The sequence below is a fragment of the Salmo trutta genome, chromosome 16, assembly GCF_901001165.1.
Source record: "Salmo trutta chromosome 16, fSalTru1.1, whole genome shotgun sequence".
In the NCBI taxonomy this organism is placed as follows: Eukaryota; Metazoa; Chordata; class Actinopteri; order Salmoniformes; family Salmonidae; genus Salmo; species Salmo trutta.
This window is the reverse complement of record NC_042972.1, coordinates 20,746,646-20,767,581: the sequence shown is the minus strand read 5'-3', so window position 1 is coordinate 20,767,581 and position 20,936 is coordinate 20,746,646. Positions and strand designations below refer to the sequence as shown.

General features: G+C 45.5%; 1 protein-coding gene across 4 annotated transcripts; it reads left to right on the top strand.

The window, feature by feature from the left end:
* Window positions 1-1,022: 1,022 nt before the first annotated feature.
* Window positions 1,023-20,634, top strand: LOC115150294 (zinc finger protein 76). Of its 4 annotated transcripts, none has more exons than XM_029693420.1 (13): window positions 1,023-1,091; window positions 5,492-5,591; window positions 5,714-5,797; window positions 5,909-5,986; window positions 6,174-6,364; window positions 6,577-6,762; window positions 8,922-9,123; window positions 15,556-15,735; window positions 16,843-17,046; window positions 17,131-17,222; window positions 19,068-19,229; window positions 19,353-19,466; window positions 19,571-20,634. In XM_029693420.1, the coding sequence occupies exons 2-13, from the start codon at window positions 5,519-5,521 to the stop codon at window positions 19,658-19,660; spliced, it is 1,656 nt and encodes a 551-aa protein (XP_029549280.1). In that variant the 5' UTR covers window positions 1,023-1,091; window positions 5,492-5,518; the 3' UTR covers window positions 19,661-20,634. The 4 variants fall into 4 exon arrangements, with proteins under 4 accessions (XP_029549280.1, XP_029549281.1, XP_029549283.1 ...); XM_029693421.1 differs by lacking the exon at window positions 1,023-1,091 and adding an exon at window positions 1,146-1,839; XM_029693423.1 differs by lacking the exon at window positions 1,023-1,091 and adding an exon at window positions 2,126-2,168.
* The last annotated feature ends 302 nt before the right edge of the window (window positions 20,635-20,936 follow it).

The window sequence follows — 20,936 nt, the reverse complement described above, 5'->3', positions numbered from 1 at the left end:
AAGGTTAAGACTAATGTCCTTCAAGCAGGCTGCACTGGATTCTTTGTGATAAACAGGGTAATGTATGTCACTGGCTTTAAAGCTGCAATATTTAACTTTCTGGGCCACCTGACCAAATTCACAGAAATGTTATAGATCTGTCATTCTCATTGAAAGCAAGTCTAAGAATTGGTAGTAGAGCTGTTATGTGCACTATTTCTGTTCTTCCCATTCTTACATTTTGTTTTTGTGCCTTTTACTTTGTTTGTTCACCAGCTGAAAATACCATTTTTGGTTATGGAAGATATATTTCACAGCAGTTTAGATGTTACAGTGATTCTCTACAGTACACTATACTTGCTTGTTTTGTCACAAACTGTAACTATAATTTTAGCAACCAGGAAATAGCAGTGTGATTTCTGCATAGTGCACCTTTACATGTGATTGCTTTGGTGAAAGCAGACAATTCAACTTGTTTAAATTGGCTTTGAATAATAGCTTTGTATGATCAAATTGCAATGTGAGTCAAGAATTAGACACTTGTTTTGGTTGTGTGTGTGTGTGTGTGTGTGTCTAATAGGTGTCATGAAAATCCACACTGATTTGACCATTGTATTTTCAGATATCCCTTGAAAAAATGAGACCTTATAAAATGTGCAATAATTTCTGTGTTGGATCTTAATCAGAGAGCATTATATCAAATAGTTTGATTTCATGCACTCTTGTCAGATGCTGAATGTTTATATAATGTTTATAAATACATGTTTTCTGCTCTACTCTGTGTGGTGTGTTGCTTGTCAGTTATACATGCAGAGTTTGACAACAATTAAGTACTTTCAGGGCTTTTTCCTATGTGGCTGCTGCTACATATTTTCAAGAAGTAAATGTTCACCTTTTACATATCTAAACAGCCTGCTTCAGAAATTGCTGATCCTGAAAAGTATCTATAACCAGTCCTACGCACCTCGGGAACAACACCTAGCCTTTGAGGTCAGTACAACAAAACTGACCCTAGATCAATGTGACTGGTGGTGTAATGATCCAACTCGTTTTCATACCATTCATGTTTCCGGGTGCTTCTGTGGTGCCTGGTGCATGGCGGTCTGCTGGAGGTGAGTATCCCAGTTTGCGCTGCAACTTGTCAAACCGAGGGAGAGATGGGATATAAAAATGGGGGATAGGGAGGGGAAAATAAAGAGCTTGTGATTTTCTGGATTTCTTTAGAGTTTGAGAAGAAATATCAAGAAATAGAAAACGCTTTGTTAGGGATCGATTATCGGCGTTACCGATGGGAGTAACCCGGTTGCGTTGCAAATGTCTGATTCAAGCGCAAACGTGTTGTAGTGAATGAGGCCTGGTTGTATTTCCACTGCCGTGCGCCTTAGCTAGTTTGTCACGTCAAAATACATATTGTAAACGTAGTCAAAGTTGTGGCGCTAGCTATTTACTATTAGGGAAATGTATGGTGTTATGTGACTTAGTTGGCGAAGAAAATGTGTTTATTAAAGTTAAAGCTAGCCATAGCACCACTAGCCAGCCAGCTAACTTTACCTTTCAGTGTAATGGCGACGTTAGCTTGCTAGATGCCTAGCTGTCACTCGACCTCTAGCTTGTTGGTTAACTAGTTAACTTAGCTTGTCATTTGAAATTGACTATGAGTCCACATTTCTTCTTGACTAACTAGCTATAGGATTCATGGCATAATGTTATACTATATTCCCAGTAATGATTGACTCGAATGAAAGCTAGCTGAGTGGTCTGCTTAGAGTGGAGTTTAGTACACTACAGTAACCAGCTGTAGAATAATGAATTCAACAATTCACAAACCTCTCATTACCAACAAAGAACCCATCTAAACCGGTACAGTGACAATTAGCTCTAGTGTAGATCCCTGTAGTATATACTGAGTGTACTTGTTAGATATTACTGCACTGTCGGGGCTAGAAACAAAAGCATTTCGCTACACCCACAATAACATCTGTTAAACACGTATGTGACCAATAAAATGTGATTTGAGTATTAAAAAAATGAGGAATGCCTTCCAAATATTGAGTTGCACCCCACTTTGCCCTCAGAACAGCCTCATTCGTCAGGGCATGGACTCTACAAGGTGTTGAAAGCGTTCCACAGGGATGCTGGCCCATGTTGACTGCAATGCTTCCCAAAGTTGGCTGGATGTGCTTTGGCAGGTAGACCATTCTTGATAAACACAGGAAACTGTTGAGTGTGAAAAACCCAGCAGCATTGCAGTTATTGACACCCTGTTCAAAGACACTTCAATCTTTTGTTCCCGAGTAGTGCAGCCATCTAAGGCAGTGCATCTCAGTGCTAGGTGCTTCACTACAGACACCCTGGTTTGAATCCAGGCTGTATCACAACTGGCCGTGATTGAGAGTCCCATAGGGCGGCGCACAATTGGCCCAGCATCGTTCGGGTTTGGCCAGTGTAGGCCGTCATTGTAAATAAGAATTTGTTCTTAACTGACATGCCTAGTTAAATAAAGGTTTGTCCTCTGAATGGCACACATACACAACCAGTCTCAAGTCTTAAAAATCCTTTAACCTGTCTCCTCCCCTTCATCTACACTGATTTAAGTGTCATCAATGAGGGATCATAGCTTTTCCCTGAATTCACCTGGTCAGTCTGTCATGGAAAGAGCAGGTGTTCCTAATGCTTTGTACACTCATTGTACACTAATTGACCAAAAGTAAGCGGACACCTTCTCGTCGAACATCTCATTCCAAAATTACGGGCATTCATATGGAGTTGGTCCCCTTTGTTGCTATAACACAAGGCTTTCCACTAGATGTTGGAGCATTTTTTATTTTTATATTTATTTAACTAGGCAAGTCAGTTAATAAGAACAAATTCTTATTTTCAATGACGGCCTAGGAACAGTGGGTTAACTGCCTTGTTCAGGGACAGAATGACAGATTTTTACCTTGTCAGCGCGGGGATTCGATCTTGCAACCTTTCGGTTTTCAAGTCCAATGCTCTAACCACTACGCTACCTGCTGCTGCATTGCTGCAGGGATTTGCTTCCATTCAGTCACAAGCATTAGTGAGGTCAGACACTGATGTCGGGCGATCAGGCATGGCTCGCAGTTGGTGTTCCAATTCATCCTAAAGGTGTTCTATGGGGTTGAGGTCAGGTCTCTGCAGGCCAATCAGGTTCTTTCACACCTCGCTTTGTGCACAGGGGCATTGTCATGCTGAAAAAGGAAAGGGCCTTCCCCAAACTGTTGCCACAAAGTTGGAAGCACAGAATTGTCTAGAATGTAATTGTATTCTGTAGCGTCAAGATTTCCCTTCAGTGGAACTAAGGGGCTTAGCTCGAACCATGAAAAACAGTCCCTGACCATTATTCCTCCTCCACCAAACTTTACAGTTGGCACTATGCATTGGGGGAAGGTAGCGTTCTCCTGGCATCCGCCAAACCCAGATTTGTTCGATGGTGAAGCGTGAGTCATCATTCCAGAGAACGTGTTTCCACTGCTCCAGAGTCCAATGGTGGCTAGCTTTACACCACTCTAGCCAACGCTTGGCATTGCACACAGTGATCTTAGGCTTGTGTGCAGCTGCTTGGCCTTGGAAACCCATTTCATGAAGCTCACGACGAACAGTTCTTGTGCTGATGTTGCTTCCAGTGGCAGTTTGGAACTCGGTAGTGAGTGTTGCAACCGAGGACAGACGATTTTTACACGCTTCAGCACTCGGCGGTCCCGTTCTGTGAGCTTGTGTGGCCTACCACTTTGCGGCTGAGCCTTTGTTGCTCCTAGATGTTTCCACTTCACAATAACGGCATTTAAAGTTGAGCGGGGCAGCATTAGCTGTTACAAACTTACTTGTTGGAAAGGTGGCATCCTATGACGGTACCACGTTGAAAGTCACTGAGCTCTTCAAGTCCATTCTACTGTCATTGTTTGTCTATGGAGATTGCATGGCGGTGTGCTCGATTTTATACACCTGTCAGCAATTGGTGTGGCTGAAATACCAGAATCCACTAATTTGAAGAGATGTCCACATACTTTTGTATATATAGCAGTGGAGGCTCCTCAAAGGAGGAAAGGGTACATTGACTTTAAAAAAAAGACTTACACAGTAATTCTGACGGCTTCCGGAGGACGTCCTCCAGCCTATCAGAGCTCTTGCAGCATGAACTAAAATGTTGTCCACCCAATCAAAAGATCAGAGAATTAATCTACCACTGAAAGCTAGAGCTAGCTAGCACTGCAGTGTATAAAATGTGGTGAGTAGATGTCTCAAAGAGAGAGAAAGACAATAGTTGAACAGTTTTGAACAAATTGATTTCTTCCAAAATGAAGAAGCACTTTCAGTTTCTCTTACTTAGCTAGCAAATGCAGCTAGCTAGTTTAGCCTATTGAAACACCCTGCTCAAACAGAAGGATGCTTTGTTAGCTAGCTGGCTATGACTATCCAACACAACACTGGAACTCTTCCAACTCAAGATAAGCTTTTGGTGTTACTAATTTATTGCTACTGGGGCCTGCCTGTGTAACTGCTTACTGACTGTACGCGAAGGTTACTGCATGATTGTAGCGGGTTTACTAACGTGTTAGTTCTATTAGCTATGCTGACTATGACATTACTTTAGCTAATATGGTGACAATGATGTACAGTAGGCTGTGTAGCGGTTTGGCTTGGAAAGGTTTTTTCACCTGGTCACATACAGCTGATGTGTTGTGCATTAAAGTCCACAAGCGAAGGGAAGAGAAAGGAGTACAACGTGGCTGCTATGAAAGTGAACTCTGTTTACGTGTGATCAAGGGTGTATTCGTTCCTCCGATTCTGTTGAAAAACAATTCTTAAACGGAACCAAACGGGGATGAACATACCTGAATTTGTCAAATAGAAACTCTCGTCTTGCAACTCTTGGATGATAATGATTACACCCTATACCAGCTAGATGCAGGCAAGAGTGTGTCTCTTGACCTGTGTGTACCTAAACTTTCAATAATTGCACAGTGACAACCGGATGCAAATGCACCCATTGATGGCATACTGGTTATGCCATAAACCCTTGTATAAACTCGATCATAAGCAGATAGCTATGTCCATTGACAGTAAAATAATCTGTCTGCCTGCCCCCCCAATAGACTCATCTTCAACCTAACCTAGGTGCATACACATAATACGAGTATTATAATATGCCATATTCACTGGTTGAGGGTCAAGGCCAGCCACATTTTGGGAACACGCATCACTCTCCTCCCTTTCTCTTCTATGACGTATCAAGCTACCACACAACCCCTAGTTCATCATCACTGCATTGAGGTCACATCAGCTGACCCAAGGAATATAACCTTGCTACAGAGCAAGATGTTAGGACAGTAGCTACATAATAAACAATACAATGCAGCAGTACACAGGATTGCTGGGGATCCTCCATTGTGTGTGTGTGTGTGTGTGTAGTAGAAGAGCGTCAGCTCATAGCAACTGCCTGTCTCGGCAGTGGAGTTTCAGTAGCTATGTGTCTCTCTCTCATTGTCAGAAAGAGCATCTGTATCTGAGCAGAAGGATGGAGAGTTTGGGATTGCAGGCTGTTGCCCTCAGTGATGGCTCCACAGCCTACATTGAACAAGCCATCAAAGGTGACAAATTCACACACTACTAAAAAATAATGAAATGCACAACTCAAAGCTAACATTCACATGTCCACCAGTATGAGTATGTATGACTTCCGCTGATATCAACAATATACTGATTTCATCAGATGGCAACCTAGTGGAAGGCGATACTATTCAGTTGGAGGATGGTACTACAGCCTACATTCAGCAGGTCACTGTACAGCAGAAAGGTCAGTGTACACCCTCAGAACAACATGTCTGCCGGAGGGTTTATGAATAACCTTTTGTGTGTTCTGTGAGCTCCTACCTCTCCTGATGTTGTTTTCCTGTCGTCTCCCCAGAGCCCCTGCCCTTTGAGGACGGCCAGGCAGTGCAGCTGGAGGACGGGACCACGGCATACATCCACCACACACCCAAAGGTATATTAGCATCTAACCAGATTTTGTATTCACCACTCTAGGAAAGGTTGGCTTGTTGAAGCAATAGGGTGGTCATCATCTTGTTTTATCATCCAGTCACACATCAATTATTATTACTTCTGCAAAGGATGGAAGGAAAGTCCTCAAACATTTTCAAAGAGGACCATCTAACCTCTAACCCCTGCAGACGGGTACGATCCCAGTGCGGTGGAGGCGGTGCAGCTGGAGGATGGCAGCACGGCGTACATCCACCACCCCTCGGGCCTGCAGACTGGCAGCACCATCCTGACTTTGCAGCCAGGGGGTGGCCTGGAGGAGCTAGCTGCAGACGACACTGTGGACACAGACACCATCACCACCCTGGAGAACTACGCCAAGGTCTCTCTCTTTTTCTGCTGTTGTATCACTCATGTGTTCTATCACTCACGATTTCCTGTAAATTCTTCCTTAGTTATTTTTCTTGAAAGCTCAGTTTTCCCCCATGTGTCTTTCTCTCTCTCACATATACTATGCAGTTCTACTTCTTGTGGTGGAATAAGCAATGTTGTACTTTTAATCAATATAATGCTCTCAAACTCTTTTCTCCCCAGATGACGGGGTCTGAGGTGGAGGTGGATGAGACCATGAGCAGCACCAATGGACTCCAGGACATAGAGCCTATTGTACAGGTGATGGGGTCGTGGGGTTCCCCTAAGGGTCAGCAGACGGCTGAGAAGACATTCCGCTGTGACTACGAGGGCTGTGGACGTCTCTACACCACAGCACACCACCTCAAGGTACCACACACACACACACACACCCTCTACATCACAGCACACACTGACCCTCAGACCACAGTACCCCACCTTAAGATACCACACACACACACACACACCCTCTACATCACAGCACACACTGACCCTCGGACCACAGTACCCCACCTTAAGATACCACACACATACACCCTCTACATCACAGCACACACTGACCCTCGGACCACAGTACCCCACCTTAAGATACCACACACATACACCCTCTACATCACAGCACACACTGACCCTCGGACCACAGTACCCCACCTTAACATACCACACACATACACCCTCTACATCACAGCACACACTGACCCTCGGACCACAGTACCCCACCTTAACATACCACACACATACACCCTCTACATCACAGCACACACTGACCCTCGGACCACAGTACCCCACCTTAACATACCACACACATACACCCTCTACATCACAGCACACACTGACCCTCGGACCACAGTACCCCACCTTAACATACCACACACATACAGTGGCAAGAAAAAGTGTGTGAACCCTTTGAAAATACCTGGATTTCTGCATAAACTGGTCATAAAATTTGATCTGATCTTTGTCTAGGTCACAACAATAGACAAACACAGTCTGCTTAAACTAATAACACTCACAAAATTATTAATTGTATTGTCTTTATTGAACACAGTGTAAACATTCACAGTGCAGGGTGGGACAAATATGTGAACCCTTGGTTTAAATAACTGGTTGACCCTCCTTTGGCAGCAATAACCTCAACCAAATGTTTTCTGTAGTAGCGGATCAGACCTGCACAACGGTCAGGAGGAATTTTGGACCATTTCTCTGTACAAAACTGTTTCAGTTCAGCAAAATTCTTGGGATGTCTGGTGTGAACTGCTCTCGAGGTCATTCCACAGCATCTCAATCGGGTTGAGGTCAGGACTCTGACTGGGACAATCCAGAAGGCGTATTTTCTTCTGTTGAATCCATTCTGTTGTTGATTTACTTCTGTGTTTTGGGTCATTGTCCTGTTGCATCACCCAATTTCTGTTGAGCTTCAATTGTCGGACAGATAGCCTTACATTCTCCTGCAAAATGTCTTTATAAACTTTCTGTCGATGATAGCAAGCTGTCCAGGCCCTGAAGCAGCAAAGCAGCCCCAAACCATGATGCTCCCTCCACCATACCTTACAGTTGGGATGAGGTTTTGATGTTGGTGTGCTGTGCCTTTTTTTCTCCACACAGTGTTTTGTGTTCTTTCCAAACAACTCAACTGTAGTTTCATCTGTCCAGAGAATATTTTGCCAGTAGTGCTGTGGAACATCCAGGTGCACTTTTGCAAACTTCAGGTGTGGAGCCATGTTTTTTTGGGACAGCAGTTGCTTCTTCTGTGGTGTCCTCCCATGAACACAATTCTTGTTTAGTGTTTTACGTATCATAGACTCGTCAACAGAGATGTTATCATGTTCCAGAGATTTCTGTACGTCTTTAGCTGACATTCTAGGATTTTTCTTAACCTCATTGAGCATTCTGCGCTGTGCTCTTGCAGTCATCTTTGCAGGACGGCCACTCCTAGGGAGAGTAGCAACAGTGCTGAACTTTCTCCATTTATAGACAATTTGTCTTACCGTGGACTGATGAACATCAAGGCTTTTAGAGATACTTTTGTAACGCTTTCCAGCTTTATGCAAGTCAACAATTCTTAATCTTAGGTCTTCTGAGATCTTTTGTTCGAGGCATGGCTCACATCAGGCAATGCTTCTTGTGAATAGCAAACTCAAATTTTGTGAGTGTTTTTTATAGGGCAAGGCAGCTCTAACCAACATCTCAATGACTGTACTCCAGGTTAGCTGATTCCTGACTCCAATTAGCTTTTGGAGAAGTCATTAGCCTAGGGGTTCACATACTTTTTCCAACCTACACTGTAAATGTTTAAATTATGTATTCAATATAGACAAGACAAATACAATTTGTGTGTTATTAGTTTAAGCAGACTGTTTGTCTGTTGTTGTGACTTAGATGAAGATCAGATCAAATTTGATGACCAGTTTATGTAGAAATCCAGGTAATTCCAAAGGGTTCACATACTTGGTCTTGCCACTGTACACACATTTGTTCCCACTTGAAAAGATATTCATGTTACATTAACGTTGACCCTGTCTTGTCAGGTACATGAGAGGGCTCACACAGGTGTCCGGCCATACAGGTGTGATGTGTTGACGTGTGGAAAGGCGTTCGCTACAGGTTATGGCCTGAAGAGTCACCTACGGACACACACTGGAGAGAAACCATACAAGTGTCCTGAAGACATGTGCTTCAAGGCCTTCAAAACCTCCGGAGACCTCCAGAAGCATGTCCGCACACACACAGGTAGTAGGACACGAACACACACAGGTAGTAGGACACGAACACACACAGGTAGTAGGACACGAACACACACAGGTAGTAGGACACGAACACACACAGGTAGTAGGACACGAACACACACAGGTAGTAGGACACGAACACACACAGGTAGTAGGACACGAACACACACAGGTAGTAGAACACACACAGGTAGTAGAACACACACAGGTAGTAGAACACACACAGGTAGTAGAACACACACAGGTAGTAGGACACACACAGGTAGTAGAACACACACAGGTAGTAGGACACACACAGGTAGTAGGACACACACAGGTAGTAGGACACACACAGGTAGTAGGACACACACAGGTAGTAGAACATACACAGGTAGTAGGACACACACAGGTAGTAGGACACACACAGGTAGTAGAACACACACAGGTAGTAGGACACGGACACACACAGGTAGTAGGACACGGACACACACAGGTAGTAGGACACGGACACACACAGGTAGTAGGACACGGACACACAGGTAGTAGGACACGGACACACAGGTAGTAGGACACGGACACACAGGTAGTAGGACACGGACACACAGGTAGTAGGACACACACAGGTAGTAGGACACGAACACACACAGGTAGTAGGACACGAACACACACAGGTAGTAGGACACGAACACACACAGGTAGTAGAACACACACAGGTAGTAGAACACACACAGGTAGTAGGACACACACAGGTAGTAGGACACACACAGGTAGTAGGACACACACAGGTAGTAGGACACACACAGGTAGTAGGACACACACAGGTAGTAGAACATACACAGGTAGTAGGACACACACACAGGTAGTAGGACACACACAGGTAGTAGAACACACACAGGTAGTAGGACACGGACACACACAGGTAGTAGGACACGGACACACACAGGTAGTAGGACACGGACACACAGGTAGTAGGACACGGACACACAGGTAGTAGGACACGGACACACAGGTAGTAGGACACGGACACACAGGTAGTAGGACACGGACACACAGGTAGTAGGACACACACAGGTAGTAGGACACGAACACACACAGGTAGTAGGACACGAACACACACAGGTAGTAGGAAACACACACAGGTAGTAGGACACACACACAGGTAGTAGGACACACACACAGGTAGTAGGACACACACACAGGTAGTAGAACACGAACACACACAGGTAGTAGAACACACACAGGTAGTAGAACACACACAGGTAGTAGAACACACACAGGTAGTAGAACACACACAGGTAGTAGGACACACACAGGTAGTAGAACACACACAGGTAGTAGGACACGAACACACACAGGTAGTAGAACACGAACACACACAGGTAGTAGGACACGAACACACACAGGTAGTAGAACACACACAGGTAGTAGGACACACACAGGTAGTAGAACACACACACAGGTAGTAGGACACACACAGGTAGTAGAACACACACACAGGTAGTAGGACACACACAGGTAGTAGAAAACACACAGGTAGTAGAAAACACACAGGTAGTAGGACACACACAGGTAGTAGAACACACACAGGTAGTAGAACACACACAGGTAGTAGGACACGAACACACACAGGTAGTTGGACACGAACACACACAGGTAGTTGGACACGGACACACACAGGTAGTAGAACATACACAGGTAGTAGAACACGAACACACACAGGTAGTAGAACACACACAGGTAGTAGAACACACACAGGTAGTAGAACACACACAGGTAGTAGAACACGAACACACACAGGTAGTAGGACACACACAGGTAGTAGGACACACAGGTAGTAGTACACACACAGGTAGTAGAACACACACAGGTAGTAGAACACGAACACACACAGGTAGTAGAACACGAACACACACAGGTAGTAGAACACACACAGGTGGTAGAACACACACAGGTAGTAGGACACACACAGGTAGTAGGACACACACAGGTAGTAGGACACACACAGGTAGTAGAACACACACAGGTAGTAGGACACACACAGGTAGTAGGACACACACAGGTAGTAGGACACACACAGGTAGTAGGACACACACACAGGTAGTAGAAAACACACACAGGTAGTAGAACACACACACAGGTAGTAGAACACACACACAGGTAGGACACACACAGGTAGTAGAACACGAACACACACAGGTAGTAGGACACACACAGGTAGTAGGACACACACAGGTAGTAGAACACACACAGGTAGTAGAACACACACAGGTAGTAGAACACACACAGGTAGTAGAACACGAACACACACAGGTAGTAGAACACACACAGGTAGTTGGACACGGACACACACAGGTAGTAGGACACACACACACACACACACAGGTAGTAGGACACACACACACACAGGTAATAGGACACACACACACACACACACACACACAGGTAGTAGGACACACACACACACACACACACAGGTAGTAGGACACACACACACACACAGGTAGTAGGACACACACACAGGTAGTAGGACACACACACAGGTAGTAGGACACACACACAGGTAGTAGGACACACACACACACACACACAGGTAGTAGGACACACACACACACACACAGGTAGTAGGACACACACACACACACACACAGGTAGTAGGACACACACACACACACACACACAGGTAGTAGGACACACACACACACACAGGTAGTAGGACACACACACACAGGTAGTAGGACACACACACACACACACACACACAGGTAGTAGGACACACACACACAGGTAGTAGGACACACACACACACACACAGGTAGTAGGACACACACACACACACACAGGTAGTAGGACACACACACACACACACAGGTAGTAGGACACACACACACACACACACAGGTAGTAGGACACACACACACAGGTAGGACACACACACACACACACACACACACACACAGGTAGTAGGACACACACACACACACACACAGGTAGTAGGACACACACACACACACACAGGTAGTAGGACACACACACACAGGTAGTAGGACACACACACACACACACACACACACACACACACACACACACACAGGTAGTAGGACACACACACACAGGTAGTAGGACACACACACACACACAGGTAGTAGCACACACACACACACACACACAGGTAGTAGCACACACACACACACACACACAGGTAGTAGGACACACACACACACACACACACACACACAGGTAGTAGGACACACACACACACACAGGTAGTAGGACACACACACACACACACACACAGGTAGTAGGACACACACACACACACACACACAGGTAGTAGGACACACACACACACACACACACAGGTAGTAGGACACACACACACACACACACAGGTAGGACACACACACACACACACACACACACACACACACACACACACAGATAGTAGGACACACACACACACACAGGTAGTAGGACACACACACACAGGTAGTAGGACACACACACACACACACAGGTAGTAGGACACACACACACACACACACACAGGTAGTAGGACACACACACACACACAGGTAGTAGACACACACACACACCCAGGTAGTAGGACACACACACACACACAGGTAGTAGGACACACACACACACACAGGTAGTAGGACACACACACACACACACAGGTAGTAGGACACACACACACAGGTAGTAGGACACACACACACAGGTAGTAGGACACACACACACACACACACACAGGTAGGACACACACACACACACACACACAGGTAGGACACACACACACACACACACACAGGTAGTAGGACACACACACACACACACAGGTAGTAGGACACACACACACACACACACAGGTAGTAGGACACACACACACACACAGTAGTAGGACACACACACACACACACAGGTAGTAGGACACACACACACACAGGTAGTAGGACACACACACACACAGGTAGTAGGACACACACACACACACAGGTAGTAGGACACACACACACACACACAGGTAGTAGGACACACACACACACAGGTAGTAGGACACACACACACACACACAGGTAGTAGGACACACACACACACACACACAGGTAGTAGGACACACACACACACACAGGTAGTAGGACACACACACACACACAGGTAGTAGGACACACACAGGTAGTAGGACACACACACACACACAGGTAGTAGGACACACACACAGGTAGTAGGACACACACACACACAGGTAGTAGGACACACACAGGTAGTAGGACACACACACACAGGTAGTAGGACACACACACAGGTAGTAGGACACACACACACACACAGGTAGTAGGACACACACACAGGTAGTAGGACACACACACAGGTAGTAGGACACACACACACAGGTAGTAGGACACACACACAGGTAGTAGGACACACACACACACACAGGTAGTAGGACACACACACAGGTAGTAGGACACACACACACACAGGTAGTAGGACACACACACACACACACAGGTAGTAGGACACACACACAGGTAGTAGGACACACACACACAGGTAGTAGGACACACACACACACACAGGTAGTAGGACACACACACAGGTAGTAGGACACACACACACACACACAGGTAGTAGGACACACACACACACACAGGTAGTAGGACACACACACAGGTAGTAGGACACACACACACACACACAGGTAGTAGGACACACACACAGGTAGTAGGACACACACACACAGGTAGTAGGACACACACACACACACAGGTAGTCGGACACACACACAGGTAGTAGGACACACACACCCACACAGGTAGTAGGACACACACACACAGGTAGTAGGACACACACACCACACAGGTAGTAGGGACACACACAACACACAGGTAGTAGGAACACACACACAGGTAGTAGGACACACACACACAGGTAGTAGGACAACACACACAGGTAGTAGGACAAACACACACACACAGGTAGTAGGACACACACACACAGGTAGTAGGACACACACACACACACACAGGTAGTAGGACACACACACACAGGTAGTAGGACACACACAGGTAGTAGGACACACACACACACACAGGTAGTAGGACACACACACAGGTAGTAGGACACACACAGGTAGTAGGACACACACACACACAGGTAGTAGGACACACACACACAGGTAGTAGGACACACACACAGGTAGTAGGACACACACACACACACAGGTAGTAGGACACACACACACAGGTAGTAGGACACACACACACACACACACAGGTAGTAGGACACACACACACAGGTAGTAGGACACACACACAGGTAGTAGGACACACACACACACACAGGTAGTAGGACACACACACAGGTAGTAGGACACACACACAGGTAGTAGGTAACACACACACACACACAGGTAGTAGGGGACACACACACAGGTAGTAGGACACACACACACACACCGGTAGTAGGACACACACACAGGTAGTAGGACACACACACACACACACAGGTAGTAGGACACACACACACACACAGGTAGTAGGACACACACACAGGTAGTAGGACACACACACACAGGTAGTAGGACACACACACACAGGTAGTAGGACACACACACAGGTAGTAGGACACACACACACACACAGGTAGTAGGACACACACACACACACAGGTAGTAGGACACACACACAGGTAGTAGGACACACACACACACAGGTAGTAGGACACACACACAGGTATTTCGGACAACACACACAGGTAGTAGGACACACACACACACACAGGTAGTAGGCACCACAAGGTAGTAGGACACACACACACACACAGGTAGTAGGACACACACACAGTATAGGACACACACACAGGTAGTAGGACACACACACAGGTAGTAGGACACACACACAGGTAGTAGGACACACACACACAGGTAGTAGGACACACACACAGGTAGTAGGACACACACACACACACACAGGTAGTAGGACACACACACACAGGTAGTAGGACACACACACAGGTAGTAGGACACACACACACACACAGGTAGTAGGACACACACACAGGTAGTAGGACACACACACAGGTAGTAGGACACACACACACACACAGGTAGTAGGACACACACACAGGTAGTAGGACACACACACACACACAGGTAGTAGGACACACACACACACAGGTAGTTTCTTTCCCCCACCACTACTTTTCCTCTTTCTGTCATTTTCTCTTTTCTTCAGTCTCCTCATCTCTGTATTTCTCCACTCTGTCTAGTCCTCTTACGCTCTTTCTCTTCCTGCTTTTTCTCCTGCCTCTCCTCCCCTCCTTGTTTCCCTCCCTCGTTTTGTTAGATGGGACAGTGTTTAGGTGTGTGTTCCAGGGCTGTAGGTGCTCTTTCCCCATATCTAATTTCCCCCTCGTCTCCCTCCATATCTTCCCCTGACACTTCTCCTTCTGTCAGGTGAGAAGCCGTTTAAGTGTCCGTTTGAGGGTTGTGGTCGTTCCTTCACCACCTCTAACATCAGGAAAGTCCACATCAGAACACACACAGGAGAGCGCCCCTACATGTGCCCTGAACCATCCTGTGGACGAGGCTTTGCCAGTGCCACCAACTACAAGAACCACATGAGAATACACACAGGTAAGACACACACACACACACACACACACACACACTACTAAAATCATATGAGAATACACACAGGTAAGACACACACACTACTAAAATCATATGAGAATACACACAGGTAAGACACACACACTACTAAAATCATATGAGAATACACACAGGTAAGACACACACACTACTAAAATCATATGAGAATACACACAGGTAAGACACACACACACACACTACTAAAATCATATGAGAATACACACAGGTAAGACACACACACACACACTACTAAAATCATATGAGAATACACACAGGTAAGACACACACACACACACACTACTAAAATCATATGAGAATACACACAGGTAAGACACACACACACTACTAAAATCATATGAGAATACACACAGGTAAGACACACACACACACTACTAAAATCATATGAGAATACACACAGGTAAGACACACACACACACACTACTAAAATCATATGAGAATACACACAGGTAAGACACACACACACACTACTAAAATCATATGAGAATACACACAGGTAAGACACACACACACACACACACTACTAAAATCATATGAGAATACACACAGGTAAGACACACACACACACTACTAAAATCATATGAGAATACACACAGGTAAGACACACACACACACACACACTACTAAAATCATATGAGAATACACACAGGTAAGACACACACACACTACTAAAATCATATGAGAATACACACAGGTGAGAGGTTACATTACTGCTCTGTTAAATACTTAAGCAATAATGCAGTGGTATATGGCCAATATACCACAGCTAAGGGCTGTTCTTATGCACCACGCAACGCAGAGTGCCTGGACACAGCACTTAGCCGTGGTATATTGGCCATATACCACTGACCGCCGAGGTGCCTTATTGCTATTATAAACTGGTTACCAACATAATTAGAGCAGTACAAATACATGTTTTGTCATTCCCGTGGTATACGGTCTGATATACCACAGCTGTCAGCCAATCAGCATTCAGGGCTCGAACCACCCAGTTAAAATTGACATTAACTAAGTGCTCCACTCTATATATCTCTCTCTCTCTCTCTCTCTCTCTGCACCCTCTCTCTCCTCTAGGGGAGAAGCCCTACCTGTGTACAGTCCCTGGTTGTGGGAAGCGATTTACAGAGTACTCCAGCCTGTACAAGCACCATGTGGTTCACACACACTGCAAACCTTACACCTGCAACCACTGTGGCAAAACCTACAGACAGACCTCCACGCTGGCCATGCACAAACGCACCACGCACGGAGACTTTGAGGCCACAGAGGACGGGGAAGGTATGTAGACACACAAACACCAGCTGAGGACAGGTCTGAACAGTATTCATTCATTCATTGGCTGCCTCTCTGTCTCTGTTGCAGAAGCGGTGGATGACCAATCACAGGCCTCCTTCCTGGAGGGGGCGGAGCAGAAAGAGGATGGGTCGGATTCCCAGGTTATCATTGGTTCTCAGGTAGTTAATAATTTCCTATCTAGTAATTCAACTTGTGTGATATACAGTGGGGGAAAAAGTATTTGATCCCCTGCTGATTTTGTACGTTTGCCCACTGACAAAGAAAGGATCAATCTATAATTTTAATGGTAGGTTTATTTGAACAGTGAGAGACAGAATAACAACAAAAATATCCAGAAAAATGCATGTCAGAAATGTTATAAATTGATTTGCATTTTAATGAGGGAAATAAGTATTTGACCCCCTCTCAATCAGAAAGATTTCTGGCTCCCAGGTGTCTTTTATACAGGTAACGAGCTGAGATTAGGAGCACACTCTTAAAGGGAGTGCTCCTAACCGCAGCTTGTTACCTGTAAAAAAGACACCTGTCCACAGAAGCAATCAATCAATCAGATTCCAAACTCTCCACCATGGCCAAGACCAAAGAGCTCTCCAAGGATGTCAGGGACAGGATTGTAGACCTACATAAGGCTGGAATTGGCTACAAGACCATCACCAAGCAGCTTGGTGAGAAGGTGACAACATTTGATGCGATTATTCGCAAATGGAAGAAACACAAAAGAACTGTCAATCTCCCTCGGCCTGGGGCTCCATGCAAGATCTCACCTCGTGGAGTTGCAATGATCATGAGAACGGTGAGGAATCAGCCCAGAACTACACGGGAGGATCTTGTCAATGATCTCAAGGCAGCTGGGACCATAGTCACCAAGAAAACAATTGGTAACACACTACGCCGTGAAGGACTGAAATCCTGCAGTGCCCGCAAGGTCCCCCTGCTCAAGAATACATATATATGACCGTCTGAAGTTCGCCAATGAACATCTGAATGACTCAGAGGACAACTGGTGAAAGTGTTGTGGTCAGATGAGACCAAAATGGAGCTCTTTGACATCAACTCAACTCGCCGTGTTTGGAGGAGGAGGAATGCTGCCTATGACCCCAAGAACACCATCTCCACCGTCAAACATGGAGGTGGAAACATTATGCTTTGGGGGTGTTTTTCTGCTAAGGGGACAGGACAACTTCACCGCATCAAAGGACGGGGCCATGTACCGTCAAATCTTGGGTGAGAACCTCTTTCCCTGAGCCAGGGCATTGAAAATGGGTCGTGGATGGGTATTCCAGCATGACAATGACCCAAAACACACGGCCAAGCCAACAAAGGAGTGGCTCAAGAGGAAGCACATTAAGGTCCTGGAGTGGCCTAGCCAGTCTCCAGACCTTAATCCCATAGAAAATTTGTGGAGGGAGCTGAAGGTTCGAGTTGCCAAACGTCAGCCTCGAAACCTTAATGACTTGGAGAAGATCTGCAAAGAGGAGTGGGACAAAATCCCTCCTGAGATGTGTGCAAACCTGGTGGCCAACTACAAGAAACGTCTGACCTCTGATTGCCAACAAGGGTTTTGCCACCAAGTACTAAGTCATGTTTTGCAGAGGGGTCAAATACTTATTTTCCTCATTAAAATGCAAATCATTTTATAACATTTTTGACATGCGTTTTTCTGGATTTCTTTGTTGTTATTCTGTCTCTCACTGTTCAAATATACCTACTATTAAAATTATAGACTGATCATTTCTTTGTAAGTGGGCAAACGTACAAAATCAGCAGGGGATCAAATACTTTTCCCCCCCACTGTAGATAGAAAATAGAATAAGCTCTCAGCTGTCCCACCAAAGACTGTGGATGCAATAGTTTTCCATTCCCATTCATTTGATTGCAGCATGCTCCGGTTTAGCACATGCTGTCAAGACAGTCTCAAGCTGTTGCATTTATCAGAGCTTTACTGTATTATAAAAAAATGGTTGGTTCTCTGTCCTTCAGTTTGATTGGTTCTGTTCTGGCAGGTGGGTCTGTCGACAGAGGACCTACAGGCACTCAGCACGGCCATCACCATGGTAACGCAGGACGGCACAACCATTTCCCTGCCGACCCACCAGACGGACATGGCCGCCATGGGACACCACCACATCACCATGGTTACAGGGGAGGGCAAGGAGCTACAGCCGGTATGTTGCACACACATCTTAGCCCACACTAAGCTATCTGTGAATCAGTATTTGCTCTTGCATGTCAATGTTTGTACTGTAAAGGGATCATCATGTTATTGGTGGTTTGTCTTTCCTCTCCAGGTTGCCATAGTGACATCGGAGGGTATTATGACAGGCAGCTTGCAGGGCTCCGGCCCTCACTACCAGCAGGTTGCACTGCTGGCCACGGCTAACGGCACCCAGATTGCTGTTCAGGTCAGTATAGAGTGCACACACCGAGATTAACAACCTGTAAGTGGCACTCTGAGCATTACACTGATTTGTTAAGTGTGTGTGTGTGTGTGTGTGTGTGTGTGTAGCTGGAGGAGCAGCAGACGTTGGAGGAGGCCATCAGCATGGCGACAGCTGCCATCCAGCAGGGAGGGCTGGTTCAGGATGAGGACACATGAGAGGGGAGCTGCTGAGACACACCTACCCCCCCAAACAGAGCATCTTTCCCTGGGTACGACACGGTACCTGCTCCCCTTAGCGCCGACCAGCTCCACAGCACTCCTGGAGCCCTGTCTCCTGCCACAGACACAAAGTGAGCAGAACTCCTATCTCGGAACTCAGAACCAATCAGAGAGAGACTCCGAGAAGCCGTTGTCATGGAGACTGGCTTTAGAATGTTCAGATGTGAGCATGAGCAGATTGATCTTTCTTTGTTTGTTTTAGCCACAATACAGTAGCATACTCATCCTGCTGCTTCTGAGAAGCAGCACCTGCGCTAAAGCTAGCTCCAGTTTGATTTTACCTCTAGTCTTCATAATCATGATACAATAATGGATAAAAGCGTCTGCTAATGGCATATCATGATACAATAATGGATAAGTGTCTGCTAATGGCATATGATACGATAATGGATAAAAGCGCCTGCAAAATGGTATATCATGATACAATAATGGATAAAAGCGTCTGCTAAAATGGCATATTGTGATACAATAATGGATAAAAGCGTCTGCTAAATGGCATATCGTGATACAAGAACGATAAAAGCGTCTGCTAAATGGCATATCGTGATACAAGAACGGATAAAAGCGTCTGCTAATTGGCATATCGTGATACAAGAACGTCTGTTTTGGTTTTGTATTTCTCAGACTGCAGTGAGTTTTCCAGTACTGTGTACTTCTGCGTCTACTCTGAAGTTTTGGTTTGGAGAGTGCTCTTAAACAGATGGATTCTTTCAACTGAAACACTTGTGAAACGGTTCACAGAGGTAGACTGTCCGTCTGAGGAGCTAAAAGTTGGCCTTGTCTACGTCATTGAAGAAATGAACTGCAAAACTACAGAGCCCAATATCAGCGGTATCAAGCTGCGTCGTGTATCTGGATCTATGCTGATGTTGCCGAGGTGTACATTTGTCAATAAATAGCTTTACCTTTGCTGTGTGTCTCTCACAATGCTTTTTTGGCTGATATTATTTATCTAATTATTATTTTCACCACCAGAGGGCAGACTCACACCTAAAATACCCCTCAACCAAGAAAATGTTTTTGAGAAAGACCTGTCAGCTATGGTGTTTTCCTTCTTTCAGAAAGATTAGCTTCTTTGATTATGTTTACTGACTTAAGTCTCTCCTATGAGATGTTTTGTTCATGGCATAATGTTTGTTTAAAAGTAATTTTAACAAGACAAAGACAGTAACACCATAAAACGTCACTGTACAAACAGTGCATCTTAATGTAA

Bases quoted from the DNA above. Each gene is read 5' to 3' on its own strand.
- LOC115150294 (XM_029693419.1), top strand. From the start codon at position 5,354: ATGCAGCAGTACACAGGATTGCTGGGGATCCTCCATTGTGTGTGTGTG. The intron at 5,798-5,908 runs GTCAGTGTACAC...TCGTCTCCCCAG, and splicing joins GGTCACTGTACAGCAGAAAG to AGCCCCTGCCCTTTGAGGAC. The intron at 17,223-19,067 runs GTAGTTAATAAT...CTGTTCTGGCAG, and splicing joins AGGTTATCATTGGTTCTCAG to GTGGGTCTGTCGACAGAGGA.